We start from the raw sequence: 15,576 nt of genomic DNA on the forward strand, positions 1-15,576 counted from the left end.
CAGAATCAAAAGACTAGTAGTGTTAGCATATTTCACCACCCCAGCTTCTATACACCCTGTTCCTTGAATGAGTGCATGTGGAGATCATTTATTTAATGATTTGTGAATGTCACACAACAAACTCCAAACTCATCATCTTCATTCACACAAACTTTATTCATGTCCACATGTCTCTGTTGCCCCTGATCACATGACACAAAGGTACACAACACAGCTACATACATCCACACAGTGTAACACACCCACATACACACATACACTTCAGTCTGGGCCGCTGCATATTTCAGTTTAATAGATCTGTATATGTTGCTCACAGATATGGTACATTAAAATCTTCATACATTTATGGTAACACCACGGAGTGAACTATCCACTATCACAGGAGTGTGTGTGAGGCCGAGCTGCATTCAACCCCATGCTGCAGAACCACCTGTGCAACACTTTATTGTTTAATACCGAATGTTCAAAATTATGGGACACAATTTTAAGACAGAACTGAACAGTCATGCTGACACTGATCTGAACACCAGGACAATTTACAGATACAAACGCACTTTGGTGACACGCCTTGTGTTGAGTGCAGCTCAGAGCTCAACTAACTCTATAGACAAAACAACATACTAAGTCATTAAGTCATATATATGTATATATATATATGTATATATGTGTGTATGTGTATAATTTGTAGACAACTAAATAAGAAATTACATGTCACAACATAAAAGTTGGAACATTTCCCCCAGAAAGAACCAGTTACAACCAGTCAAAACTAGTGTGAAATATTAAGCACTAATGTGCACCACTTGTTTGTTGAAACTAGTTGAAACTAGAATGTACTAGTCAGACCTAGTGTGAACAAAATTAAACTAGCGTGAACCAGGAACGGTTAAGGGTATAGCTTGAACCAGTTCAAACTAGTGCCACAATAACAACTGCAGATAATCAATAAATAAATACATAAGTTAAAACAATATGCAAACTTTACACTGTAAAGAAAAGTTCAGCATTGATCAAAAACACAACTCAGTTACTTAACTCCAGTTTGTGATACAGACAGCAAGCTAACAGGCTAACATGCTAACAGGCTGATCCCAGAGCAGCCTGAACATCCAGAGGAGTGAGACATCTTCCTGTCTGCGCCATCTCAGGAGTCTTCGGCAGATCTTTTTAAAACCTGATGATCGCATGAATCTGTTGCTACTGTTTAGATACAATATGACAGACAGTGTGAGGGGGCAGATAGACAGGTAGTTACCTGTCTCACCCTCATGACAGCTGATGGACAGCTAGACAACATATTTATACACTCAATATTGCAATAGTACTTTGCTGATCATTTGCTATATACATTTAAAATGTGCTGATAATCAATATCATCATCATTATTATTACTTGTAAGGTTCACAGTAACAGAACATCATCAGCAGAGATCAGTATAACAGTTCAGTAGAGACAGAAACAAACACTTGGCTCAGGTTAACCTTCAATAGAAGACTGTGGGCTCTCTCCATGGGCGGGGCTACCTTTATTGGGACGACTGGGAACAAAGGACACAAAATGATCATGAAGAAAAAGAAAACAACAGTAAATCAACTGAAAAATAAACAGGAAGGGGCTTGCAGGATCAAACGTCATGTCATGTACTCTTCTTGGACCAACAAAAACCAGTTAGAGGCAACATCCACAGAAAAGAGAAGTCCACATCAACTAGTGGCCTGATGACACAGTTAGACCCAAATAAAACTGGTAAAAAAAACTGGCGGGAACCAGGTGGAACCAGTTAGAGGTGGCTGACATTTGTCTTATGGTTAATCGCAAGATCAGAAAGCATTGTTCGCTTCAGTCTGTTGGTTACACTAATATAAACATAGTTAGCTCTAGTATTAAGGTACGGAAGCCTATTGCTGTTTTTGGATCAATATCACATTATAACATGATACTATATTGCATAAACGTGATACATGATCACGATTATACAATATAATGATCAATATAATGATACAATATAGTATCATCCTGTTTATACAATATAGTATGACATGATACTGATTAAAATTTTTTTTCCACTATAACAGCAATACGCTTTTGTATTAAGGTGAGTAGTCACCAGCTGTATTTACTTGCACAAGTGTGGTGAATAAACACAAACTATCCAGCAACCACAGCCGCACGAGAAATGCTACATGAAAAAAATCACTGTGTTCAGTGAGAATGCACCTTAAGTCAGTGTGGTCTACATAATCAGAACTTGGTAGAACCAACCGGACCATGCATATCAAGCTAGGACTGCTCAGAAAGTAGTTTGTTTGGATCAATTAGAACCACTTAGAATCAAAAGGTATGAACTGTATGTACTATAATATAAATAATACCTCAATTACTTCACACATCACAATATTTGCTGACAATTGATTGTCTGTTTCTGTGATGTCATAAAGGTGGGTCATAAGGGACATCATTAGGGGAGGAGGGTCGTCCAATACCCGTTATTGTCCCCCACATCCCTCACGTGGCGCTTGCTACTTTGAGTGAAACCAGCAGTTAATGTCCATTGTCTGTCTGAACACAGCTGTAAACCTGTTTCAACACAACTGTGGCTGAGTTGTGGATGTTTAGGTCAGTGCAGCAGAAGGTGCCGATAAAACTTAAGCTTCCTAGCTCTTCACAGGGAGACCAGCTGAGTATCTCTTCTGATTGACCTGAGCAATGTATACATGTGTTATAGAAACGGCTTAAACCAGTTGGCACAAATAAACCATTCAGTGCCAGATTAATTAATGTGAATGTGCAAGATAAAAAATGTGGAGTCTGTGCTTAGAACTTGTGTTAAACCAGCATTAATATTTTCAATCTACTCTCTCTCTGTGTCTGTGTGTGCGTATGTGTGTCAGAGGGAGGAGTCAGAGGGAGGAGTCTGAGGCTGGTCTGGAGGATCATGATGGATATGCAGGAGCTCTCCGACTGGAGACGACACAATCAATGAAAACAACAGAGAAAAAGAGAGGGAGAGAGAGAGAGAGTGAGAGAGAGAGAGAGAGAGAGAGATAACAAACAGACAGTCAGTACCAAGTTGATGGAGCTGTCAATCACATGGCTAGCTAAAATGCTGGGAGAGTGGGTGGGTATGGCAATCTCATTGAGCAACACACACACACACACAAACAGTTGGTGAAGGACAGTGACATCACACAGACATGTGACGTACCATTGGTGAACTCCTCACTGGTCACTGATAGAGATTCTGAAAAAATAACCATATATGGTCAGTGGTCAAGGGGCAGAGCTACCTGCTCTGATATTGACACACCTGAGAGATTCTGTCTTTGCCCTGTGGTACTGTTAGAACAGGATCACACAAACAGAAAGACAGGCAGACAGACAGAAAAGCAGAGAGGTGGACTGAGACAAAGAGACAGAGTTACAGGCAGAGGGGAAAGAGAGAGACAGAAAAGACCGATGTGGGCCTTTTTTTCCACTATACAGTTCTAGCTCGGCTCAGCTCGGTTCCACTCGGTTTTTTTTTTTTAGTTCAGTGTCTGTGACACGGAGTGCAGTCATGTAGGACGGACTGAACTCATCTTTTTTAAGTAATGGATTCTAATGATTCAGTACACGTAAAGAAGACCTGCTTTTCTCGTCACTAGTTTGTGTTTGAGTGACAGCAGATTCATGCAGCTGTGCTGAGATGACCCCGCCCAAATTGAGGAGGTTCTATAGTAATGGAAAACGACGTGCCTGATACCAAACAGAGTAGAGTAGAGCCGTGCCATGCTAGAACTGTATAGTGGAAAAGCGCCATTAGAGACAATGGCAGGAAGACAGATAGACAAAGACACGGGCAGAGAGAGAGAGAGAGAGAGACTAACAGGACAGAAAAACAGACAGACAGACAGACAGACATGGCTCCAGGTGAAAGTGGATGTACAGGCGGTGACAGTGTGAGTCTGAGAGTCCAGTACAGGTTATTCAGTGTGTAGTTAGCCTAGCTTAGCATAAACACAGAAAGCAAGTAGACACTGTTTGTCTAGCTCAATTTAAAGTCCATGTAAAGGTATGAATATTAGTTCTGACTTTGTGTTAGTTAAATGTGTTAGTAACCACCTTATGAAATCTGAGTAATTAAAAAAGTGTCTAAAAATTTGGTTTTAAATCTTGTCAAATTCAGCTTCATTCTCTGCTCTGACACTGTTGGGGCGTGGCCACTGCAGCTGTTTACAGTTTTTATGCTAAGCTAAGCTAACCTCCCTGTAATAAGACCCAGAGAGGAACCTGGGGTTTTTCCTAAATGAGGGACTGTTCCTTGAGGGAGAGTCTGAGGATGAGGAGAAAGAGAATGAGCAGAGGGAGGAAAAGAAGAAAGAAAGACAGACAGACCAGTCTTTCTTTTCCATGTCTGTGTGGGTTGTTTGTGGATCGCTGCTTTTTTGTCTACAGCACCAACAAAGAAGAAACTCTGATCACAACACACTTCCTCTTCTTCTTACAAAACAATAACACTTCTCCTGCCTCCACTTTGATCAAATCAAACGTTAAAAGCAAAAACAGACAACTCTGGGACATCACCACTCTGACCTGAGAATCTCAAGAACTGAAAACATCTGCAACCACAGTAATGATGCATTCAGTTCATATTACAAGGTGTGATTACAATGTAAAGAAGCTGTTGTTCGTGACAACAGTTCAGAGGATATCTCATGTTAACATTAACTAGAAATAACTTTACTTTCAATACCTGATGAAAGTAGTTTTGACCTGGTTTTCATGTTCATAACAGTTTTACAGTTGACACATTCTGTATGATTGTGTAATTACCTGGGAACTCCAGGTGGGGGTGCTCTGTTGGGCCTGGAAGGGACAGAGGGGGGTCCAGGGTCAGGTGACACTGCGGGACGTGATGGGGGCCCAGGGGCTGCACGTCCACCTGGACGAGGAGGTCCAGGAGGGGCCCGACGCTGGGGAGTTGGGCTGGACATGGGAGACCTACAAAGGCAGAGCGAGAACAACTCTGTGATGCTGAACACACAGGAAATCCTATACCTGTATACCAGTTGTTGTTGCTAGGTTACCTGCGCCCTGATGGCATCCCCGTCACCTGCAGCCACGAGTCATCGACAGGTGGAGGCATCGCTGTGGTGATGGTGGTGGTGCTGATGTCACTGATGATACTGAGGCCTTCACGTAGAGCGTGGTACATCTTCAACATCTCATCACGGTGCTGAGCCTGTGCAAGAGAAATAGACAGAGATTGAGAGGGAGTGAGAGAGGGAGAGAGAGAGAGGGGGACCATCGACATTTAATCTCTGAGGACCAGAGGTATCCACTACATTTTCATACCTGAACCCCAAAACCTCAGGCCCTGGGCATCATGTACAACATCTACATGTGAATATACAGAACTCATAGGCGAGTAACATGTTTTCTGTGTCTGGTTTGATCAGTCAGTTATGAATAGTCTTTAGTTGCGTGCAGGTAAAGGGTCCATAAAGAGAGCCAGAGGTGGAGCATAGAGGTAAACCCAAAACTTCTGGGACAAAATAAAGTTGTGTACATTGTCTAACTGCAACTCACATTACTCATCACACAGTAATGAGTAAATGGTGAATGAAAAAAGAAAGTCTTGGCCTGTCTACACAAGAATCCCCAGAATATTGGCCATTGTCCCAGTGGTTAGTTTGTTTTTAACCTAATATAACAGGTGTGTTATCTGCAGGTACACCTAGCTGGACAATATGATTCATGTAATGAACAGGTAAGACAAAAGTTCAATTTAAGGTCTTGTAAATGAATTGAGATATTGTGCTGCTACTACTATTACTACAGCTGAAGTCAATAAACCTGATGAATAAACCATCTCTCCTCACCTGTTCCTGAGACTCTTCCATCAGTGAGTTTTGGTCTCCACAGGAGTAAAGATGAGCCAGTAGGTCAGAATGGATGAACTCCTTTGTCTGAGGAGCAGAGAAGTCTCATGACTCATTTCATTACCTCACTTCAGTTGTGTATCTGTATGTGTGAGTGTGTGCCATACGTTGTTGACCATCAGGTGCATGATGGTCTTGGGGATCAAGTCTCTGACTGTGCGGTGGATGATGGACAGGTATGAGTCCACCAGGTTTCTGACGATTTCCACCTGTCGTTCCAGCTGAGGGTCCATACTGTGGATCTGCCCATCACCACTTGACTCCTCCACCTCCACCTGGAATAAAATGGAGACACTGTTGTCTACCTCACATCTTTGAACATGTTAAAGTTAAAACAGTGAGGTGAAACAAGTATCCAGTGTACACTGATCAATAATTTACTCAAACCAAACCAGCAAATTGCAGATCTACATTAAATGTACTTTCTGAGGAAAAATTTTATCAGACTCACCTTCTCTTTGTCCTGCAGGAGGCGGAATACAAGAAAAAAAACATTAACGGTACAGTCAACTATACTGGACACTGTTACTGTTAAGAACACAGGTCAGGACACACTGTTGAGCGGTGATTCAAACACAAGGTCACTACAAGTTTGAGATTTGTATTTACAATTCATTTTTTTAAATAACACATATAATGAAGTTGTAATTTATTTACCAAACATCTCTCCGAAGTTACTTGGTGACAAATCAAAATTAGTTATCTGACTGTAAATGAGCTGCTATATTATGCAGAATAGTTTGCCATCTTTAAAAAGTAGGTCTCCATACAGAAAGTTTGGGAAACATTGAAACAACACTGAAGGCTGACAAAAAAACTATAAAGAAAACACTGTAACTGTACTCCAATCACTCCAGTTACTGCCAAAATCTGAAACATTATAATGTAGTACATATTGTGGAATTATTGAGCACTGATACAATCAATGTGTTCATAATAATAGAGTAAAAATTATATCATAAACATGATAAAGGAATGAATTGTACCACGGTGCGTTCAGGGTATACGCCAGCTCGTAGGAAAGATGCCTTCCAGCTGTCCACCTCCTCCTGAGACTCACTGGCCAGCTCTAGCTGACGGTAGTCCTTGTACACATTCCTATAACATCAATCCTTTTCACTTTATTACAGGTTCAAAGTGAATATACTGATTTAGCTCATACATAATAAAACACAGTATCATCTGCATACACTCAAAGCATGGCCGTTTGACCTTTAACTATGATGTTGATACTGTAATTATAAAGGATCTTTACAAACACATACCTGTGTTCAGTGTTGAACAAAGCAAAGATATGTTTGCTGGACATGAAGCTTTTCTCGATGTCCTTCAGTTTCAGGTTGTCCACAGGCAGCATATACTTCTTCTCTTTCTCCTGCAATGGGCAACAACAGCAAGTCAGTAACAGCACAGTAAGAACTGCGGACAAATGAAGTGCACATGTCCTATACGGTGAGGAAAATAAGGGTTCAGCACACTTTCCCATGGATGTACAGTGAGTGAGTGTTACCTCATCGTCTTTGTACCACGACAGGGTCTCCGCCGTCAGGACAAACCAGTACTCTTTAGCTCCGCCCTTCATGATACTGATGTTGTTGATGGTGAGCCAACCTTTACGGATCACCTGCACACACCAGGTGAATCATGGTGTCATCAAATAAGACACTGTGGCATAATAGTCAGTTAATAATTGCTGTTACTGTTGTACCACTTTCAACAAAGTGTAAAACATAATGAATCAACGCTGTTTGTCAAGCTGCAGCGATTTACAACCAGTTTACTGTGTGAAAAACTGAATCATTCATTTAGATGTAGATATTATTGTAATGAGTGATTAGTTTTACAGATTACATCAGAAATGACACACACAGAATCACTCACCATGATCTCGTCCTAGTTGAGATGGCAACAGTGGCAGGGAAGAGGATGGAGAGACAGGGTGAGGAGATAAGGGAGAAATATGAATGAGAACACTTCTCACCCCCCCCACACCCACACACACACACACACACACCCTTTAGGTTACCTATAGTGACTCACCTGGTTTCCTGCTGCTTTCTTCTTGTTCATCTGACTGCTCTTCTGCTGAGCACTGACACAGATCAAATAAATAAATGTTACACTGTCTGTCTAAATCCACTCCATCTAAACAAGAGCATGTCATTGAGCACGGCTTCAAGTGTACTCCCCCAACCCACCCCCACAAACACAAACTGATGTGTTTTTCTTACTTTGCAAAGCCGATGAAGTCTTCATGGTTTGTGTTCATGTAGGCCAACTCAATGTCAATGAGCAGTATCACCTGAGGACACACACACACACACACAGAGACATCCATGTTAAGAGCAAGCAGGTAACCGCTAACTTTAAAGTGAACCTGAGTGAGTGAGTCAGGGTCATGTGACACACCTGGTCTTTGGTGCGACTCTCTCTGTCTCTGATATGCTGAGTGACGATTCTCTCCATCTCCTCTCTCAGCATCGGATATTGAGCCAGCTGCAGCCACAGGAAGAACACAGAGATCCGGGGTCAGACTTTAATGTAATGTAATGTAAAGTTTATGACAAATAAACCCTTAATACAAGCCATCCATTGACTTAGACTGAAGGGTCAAATTACCTTCTGTGTGCACTGTCTGACTGTGTTGACCAGCTCATTTATCACCATGTCAACACATTTCTGACACGGCACTTTGATCTGTGCGATCAGGCGCTTCACGATCGTCTCGAACGCCATGTCAGGTGTGAACAAACCCGTCCTGCACAGAAACACAGGTACGTGAGGTTACACTCAGGTGCTGCAACACACACATTTTGATATACAGTACATGCCTGGTCATATATAGTACCTGGACACAGCTGGCCAAACATTTATTTGTGTACACCAGGACTACAGACTCACCTGATTCCATGGATGTTCTTGATGGCGTAGCTGATCTCTTTACGAAGAGTTTTCTCATCACTCTCCAACTACACACACACAGTGACACACATTAACACACTCATTTAAACTCATTTAAACACCATTACGTGGTTATTGTCATGTTAGAGCTGACACACCAACACGTCTGCCGTGTGTGTGCGTTACCTTGACCATTTCGAATGGGAAGCGTTCATGAAAGATCCTGTTGATTTTAGCTCCTCCTGACAGTTCATAGGTGTCGACCTGATCTCCAGATCCTTCGATCCTCTTCTCAAAGTCCACTGCAAACTGCTGTACCATCCTGACACACACACACACACACACACACAGTGTATTAGTATTTTAGTATACTATTACAATACATTACTGTGATTTGGTGTGTGCTACAGTGAATTATTATGTATATTACCGGGTATATGGTATGTGTGTTATTGTAAATGAGTATGTTTATTACTGTGTATTATTGTGTAATTGTACGTGTATTGCTGTGGATTACTATGAATGAGTACATAATATTGTGTTTTGAAGAGTGTGTTACTGAGTACTGACTGCAGCAGGGCCTTGGTCTTGCGGCTCGGGTCATCTGGTCTAAAGTTCTTGTACTCCTCCACCTCCTTCTCAATGGACAGCAGTTGGCTTTGCATTTTGCTGCGGAACGCTGGCAAAGTGTCCCGGATGTGGTTGGTCAGTTGCTAGGAGAGCAGTGAATAAATGCTCTGTTACTGTGATTATTACTGTGAATTAGTAATAATTAGCAGGCAAGGACCACACAGTTCTGTTACAAATCTACTGTTACAGCTAAAGATCAAAGGCTGCTAATGGAACCTGGTAGTCATTTGAATGCCAACACATTTTCCTTCTCACCATTAGAGGACCTGGTCTGAGGACCTTTAAATATTTAGAGGATCTACAGAGAACATTTGAACATTCTGAGGACCTTAAGATTTATAGGCATATAGAAGATAGTCAGATGGCGTTTAAATATTTAGAGGACCTACATGGGACATCTGAAGACCATCAAATCTTTAGAGGACATACAGAGGACATTCTGAAGAACATTAGATCTTTAGAGGACCTACTGAGGACATTCTGAAGCCCATCAGATCTTTAGAGAACATACAGAGGACATTCTGAAGACCATTAGATCTTTAGAGGACCTACAGAGGACATTCTGAAGACCATTAGATCTTTGGAGGACCTACAGAGGACATTCTGAAGACCATTAGATCTTTAGAGGATGATTTGAAAATCATCAGAAGAATCCATCTGAAGACCTTTCAGAAGGACAGAGAATAAAAGGATTTCCAAGCCTAAAACAATTAATACACTAGTGTGCATGTTTGGTTACCTGGTTGAGGGTTTTCTGTAGGTAGGCGGTGCCCATGCGGTCGGCCAGGTGTCGGTATCCTGGGTGAGACAAGAAGAACTTCCTCTCTGCTTGAAGAGCCGCAGTGATGTCTTTCTTCCCATCAATGTCCTTCTGACTGCGATTCACCACCCCAATGTAACCTGACACAGTCAAAGTGGGTTCTTATCATTCTACATCAGCATATATGATCTGTTTCATTGGTTGAGAACATTGAGTGCTGATCTTGAGCTTCATATCAGAAAGGAGAACAGTTTTTGTGTACCTCTGCGGAGTGGAAGCAGTTTATTCTCCAGGATATCTCTGGCATCGGTTCCTTCATCCATCAGATCCAGTTTGGTGATCACACCAATGGTCCTCAGACCTTAACACACAAGATAAATAATAAATAAACATAAATATATAGGGAAGTATAGAGGATGTAGAAGGCACATGATGGTAGAGATGAAGGATTTGGGACGTGTAGAGAATTAGGACAAGAGGTGTAGAGGATGTGGGAAGTGTAGAGCATGAAACAGTTTTTGATGATACTGAGGATATAGAAGACGTAGAAATTCATAGTCCTAGAGGATGTAGGAGCTGGAGGAGATGTGGACGATACAGTAGGTGCAGAGAATATAGTAGGAAAGGATGTAAAAGGTGTAGAGTATATAGGAAGTGTACGGGATGGAAGAGGTGTGGAAACTATAGGAGGTGTAGAGAATGGAAGACGTGTGGAAATTCAGATGTAGAAGGAGTAGAGGATGAAGGAGGTGTATGGGGTACAGATGTACATTTGACCTTGTGGGTCGACCTCCTTGGCGATCTTTAGAGCATCAGAGTTGGCAAGGTCAGAGTTGGCAGGAGAAACAGCCAGAAGGAGGCAGTTGTCCTTGGTGACAAACTGCATGAGCATTTCTCTTATTTGGTGCTCGATGTCAGCTGGTTGGTCTCCAACTGGGACCTTTGTCATCCCGGGAAGATCCACGAGAGTCAGGTTCAATACTGAGTGAACAGAGGGGCCACCAGTGAGGCAAAGCAAAGATCAACAGAGACTAAATTCTACTTTACTGATTTGTGATGTGTGTGTATCTCAGTGTGTGCATATGCCAGTGTATTACCATTGGGTGAATAGACTCTGAGGTTGATGGGGACTGGACTGATTCCCTTGTTTTGCCCAGTGACTCGATCTGTCTCAGCTTCAATCTCCTGACGGACTTCATCAAAGTCGATGAACTTCTTCCCCTTGCAGTGCAGGAACTCGGCATACTCTGACCAGGAGTCAAAACAAACCACAGGTCATTACAGTCTCTAAAATGTACAACAAGTGTGTCTCTGCAATGTGTTGTGCCCCACCTGTGGGTGAATTGATGAGCTGCAGCACCAGGGGTCGCCGAGTCACGATACCTGAGCCACGGGGAAGGAAGTCTCTGAGGATGGAGAGCAGAGTTTAGTTAAGTCCGAGGAGACAACTGGCAGGGACATAGAGACAGAGACCAGTGCTTAGAACAGGGGTAGCTAACCACATTCTTTTACAGTGTTACTGCAAAGATCCACATCATACACACGGGCACACATGAACATCTCCCCATCACTTCGTCTCACTCTCTCTCTGTCTCTCCCTCACACACACACAGACACAGACCTCTACTCAGCCAGATTTACTGTAATTGTCACACACCAACGACATGACAGAATGGCCCACCATTTCGTTCATCAACAAATATAAAGTCCCCCACTCTGTTAAAAACGTCCTGTTCATCTTCGTATTTTTGTTTTGCTGTGCTTTTTTCAGAGTGAAATGGTGCATGTGCGTGTTTCTTGAACTAAGGCGAACATGCGTACACATATACATGCAAAAAAAAACAACACAAACACATAATTTGATATGAACGCAAGAGCCGCACGAAGCTAGGCAAAGAGCCGCATAAGGCTCGGGAGCCACGGGTTGGCCAGGCCTGGCTTAGAGGAAGGCATTAGGATTCAGGAGAGACGGAGACTGATCGGTATGTAAACTTTAAACTTCTCTGGTGTTTTCATATCACAGGTGATAAACTCAGATCAAATTGATTATAAATCTGCAAGGACCAAATATCATGAGCTGAAATAGAATAGTATTTTCTTATCAATAAGTGATTTTCATCTCTGATGGTTTTGTCTGAATATTAAGAACACATTACTGCACCTACCTACAGAAATGTACTGTATATGCTTGGGTCTCATTGGATGCGTGTACAGTGCGTGATGGTTGCTTCACTGAACTTTTGTGGATCTCTGCTGTTCACACAGTAATAGTGTCTGGGGCGTCATTTTGATCTGCCTATGTACTCAACTCAGTGCCAGGACTCTTCAGAAGGAACCTGTGCATATGTCACTCTTACAAATATTCACCATAAGCATTGTAGCGTTGAAAGAAAAAGAAAACATATACTGGATTCAGAGAAACAAAACCCTAGAGTGTTTTTACACTCAAATGGGTTACTGCATTGTGTTCGTAATAAATTCAACAGATATAGACATTTAAAATGTGGTCAAATATCATTTTCACTGTGTCTTTAGCTGTGAACCATATGCAGCATGCAGGGAAAATAGGCCAGAGGAGCAGCGCCTGAAATGTGCGTCTCATGCAGACAGTGTCTCATTGTACTCTATTTTAAGACCAAGTTCATCACTTCATTTTGCTGACTTTTGTTGCTTTTGTTCAAGTATTGTTTATAATATCCTTAATAGATGTTTGTCTTGTTGTCTTGTTACTACATTGCTCTATTGTTATTTATTTTATTTTGTTGTTGCTTAAATTAAAAACCTTGATAAACCTAATTATAATAAAATCTTATAAAAACATGTAAGGTCAAATCGAAACAGACTCTTCAGACTCTATTCTACTCTATTCTACATTTGATGTGAATCCTTTACTACAGCTCCAGGAAATCCTTGTCATGACATCCTCAGTGTGTGTATGTGTGTGTGTGTGTGTGTGTGTGTGTGGGCATAGACTGATTCCCCTGCAGTCAGTGCACACACACACACACACACACACACGCACACACACACAGACACACACCACGTGGTTATAATGTCATGAGATGTGCTAACCCATGTGACCACAACTGTCCAATGAGAGGAGAGATACAGGAAGAGAGCTTTCTCCTCTATAGGGAAAGCCAATCAAGAAATCAGCCTGGAGTCTTGTGTGTGTGTGTGTGTGTGTGTGTGTGTGTGTGTGTGTGTGTGTGTGTGTGAGTGAGTGAGTGAGAGAGAGAGACTGTTTAAAAAGTGAACTAAATGAATGAACTCAATCAGAAGCGAGACACAGAACAGTCATTTGCAATGAATAAACCTTTAAGTAGAGTAACAAACGTGTGTTGGTGCTATTTTATATTTTATCATGTGATTATAGAAGTTTATCTGATTGACATGAAAAAACAAACAATGTGACTCATGTCCTGTATGTAGTGAATTTACCAGTGAGCAGTGACTGAATGAGCAGTGTTCACATCTCCTGATGAGTGTGAAACCAGTTAGAGACTGTGGTTTAAGAGCATGAACCTCTGATCTAATCGGGGCAGCTGCCATGACTGAAAGTTCTGGTCTTCATGACCAAGACCCTTTTGGAACAGAGGTTTTTGATTGTAATAATAAATCTGCATTTTTAGTTTGCAGCGTTACTTGGGAGCTGCTGGTCAACAGTGGCATCATTTGGTAAGTTTCTCTTTCAAACAATGAAGTCACAAAACAACACATTTGAATTTACAGTTTTCATGGAGGCAGAAGTGGCTCAACAACTTATGTATGCTTTGATGTAAAATCCCTGATTTTCTCGATGGATTTTGGTGTGGGAAGTGAGTGGTTTACAAAGTGATACACATCCAATCCGAAAAGGCTGTCACCTTCTCGACCACTGGCATTTCCATCTCTACACACAAGCCAGTCATCCATCCAGACTGTTCTTATCTGTTTTTCCTAAATGGAAAATGCCAAATAACCAGTGACTGCTGCAGGAATAATATATTTTTCTTCTCTTCTCTTCATAGTAATAATAATAGCAGTATATAATAACAGAATCATATGTCATCTAATACATGTGAACAATTATTATCATTATTATTATTGGTAATTACTGTGTAATATGATTTCATGTATTTCACTTAGATCATTTAATATTAAATATTGGTTACCTTTACACATTATTATCATCATCATTATTATTATTATTGTTGTTATTGTTATTATGTTATTGTAGGTAATGGTGCATAATATAATCTCGTGCAATATAAAATGTGTTTAACGGCTGAAGAATGAATCAGTGCACCACATCAGGCGGCAGCTCGGGATTCACGGAGCGGGTTTAAAACTCCATTTCACCGGCTCTCAGCAGACAGACATACGGACAGGACGACAGACAGGTATAAAAAAGACGGGTGGACTCACTTGCCCACGAAGTTCTCCAGTACCGAGCTCTTCCCGGCGCTCTGTCCGCCCACCACCGCGATCTGCGGCAGGTCGAGACTCGCGTTCTGGCCGATGGAGGAGAAGGCATCCTGGAGCTGGTTCACCATCGGGATGAGCTCCTCCATACCTCGGTTCCCCATGATGGAGGCGGGTGGAGAGACAGGTGGAGGCTGGTGATGGAGAATCCGACAGACAGGGGATCAGGGATGCTGCAGTGGATCCGTTTATCGCTCCTCTCACGTCGCGGTCCTGCTCCTCGTGCAACTGATGAATTCGATCAGTCGTTAATCGGTTTTGATATCAGTATTTATGTTAATGTTTCACCAGCTGTGACCTTCAGCTCCCTCTTCTCCTCCTTCTCCTCCTCCTCCTCCTCCTCTTCAGGGAGCGATCAGCCTGCAAAACACGCACCCACATCCGGCAGGCAGCTTCAAAGTAAAAGCCCGCGCGTGTAATTATGGATGATGTGCTTATTTAAGGTTCTTCTCGTTGGTACTGGAGCCAGATAGAGACGCGTTGAAAACATGGCAGCCAATAGCAACAATATTTAGCCATCGAACAAAAGGCTCAACTAATAAAAACAATTATATTTCTGATACCTTATGAATACATACTTTGCGTCACCTCAGTTAGTGTTTTCATATTAAGAAACTGAACTCAAAACCAGTAGAAAATGAGAAATGTATTGCAATTGCAACTAAGAACTGTTAACCCGCTGCTGTCTTCGTCAATTGACTTCATTGACAAAACTAAAATATGCTGAGTGCGGATTTTAGTACAGGTGAGTGAGTGTAACAGGTTTTCACGTCACCACACCTGAAAACAGTTTACATTGAAGGGACGCGGCTACAGTGTACATCTGTTAACACATACCCTGACTTAATTACACTGAATGTAAACGTGATCTGACCAGTAAAGGTTTAACCTGATTTGATC

The 15,576-nt window shown here is 41.8% G+C and overlaps 1 protein-coding gene across 4 annotated transcripts; it reads right to left on the bottom strand.

Annotated features, from left to right (window-relative positions):
- Nucleotides 1-137: 137 nt before the first annotated feature.
- LOC122769702 (dynamin-1-like) lies at nucleotides 138-15,025 on the bottom strand. Of its 4 annotated transcripts, none has more exons than XM_044026457.1 (24): nucleotides 14,620-15,025; nucleotides 11,545-11,618; nucleotides 11,310-11,459; nucleotides 10,990-11,193; nucleotides 10,475-10,573; nucleotides 10,192-10,352; nucleotides 9,393-9,535; nucleotides 9,009-9,144; nucleotides 8,823-8,890; nucleotides 8,541-8,679; nucleotides 8,331-8,417; nucleotides 8,153-8,223; nucleotides 7,962-8,013; nucleotides 7,803-7,814; nucleotides 7,432-7,545; nucleotides 7,187-7,296; nucleotides 6,908-7,019; nucleotides 6,373-6,384; nucleotides 6,029-6,196; nucleotides 5,862-5,948; nucleotides 5,067-5,221; nucleotides 4,813-4,980; nucleotides 3,206-3,241; nucleotides 138-2,961 (listed from the first exon to the last, which is right to left on the bottom strand). In XM_044026457.1, the coding sequence occupies exons 1-23, from the start codon at nucleotides 14,778-14,780 to the stop codon at nucleotides 3,220-3,222; spliced, it is 2,505 nt and encodes an 834-aa protein (XP_043882392.1). In that variant the 5' UTR covers nucleotides 14,781-15,025; the 3' UTR covers nucleotides 138-2,961; nucleotides 3,206-3,219. The 4 variants fall into 4 exon arrangements, with proteins under 4 accessions (XP_043882392.1, XP_043882390.1, XP_043882391.1 ...); XM_044026458.1 differs by having other exon boundaries at nucleotides 1,505-1,537; XM_044026455.1 differs by lacking the exon at nucleotides 3,206-3,241 and having other exon boundaries at nucleotides 138-1,537.
- Between the last annotated feature and the right edge of the window lie 551 nt (nucleotides 15,026-15,576).

The sequence above is a fragment of the Solea senegalensis genome, linkage group LG5 (assembly GCF_019176455.1).
Source record: "Solea senegalensis isolate Sse05_10M linkage group LG5, IFAPA_SoseM_1, whole genome shotgun sequence".
Taxonomy (NCBI): Eukaryota; Metazoa; Chordata; class Actinopteri; order Pleuronectiformes; family Soleidae; genus Solea; species Solea senegalensis.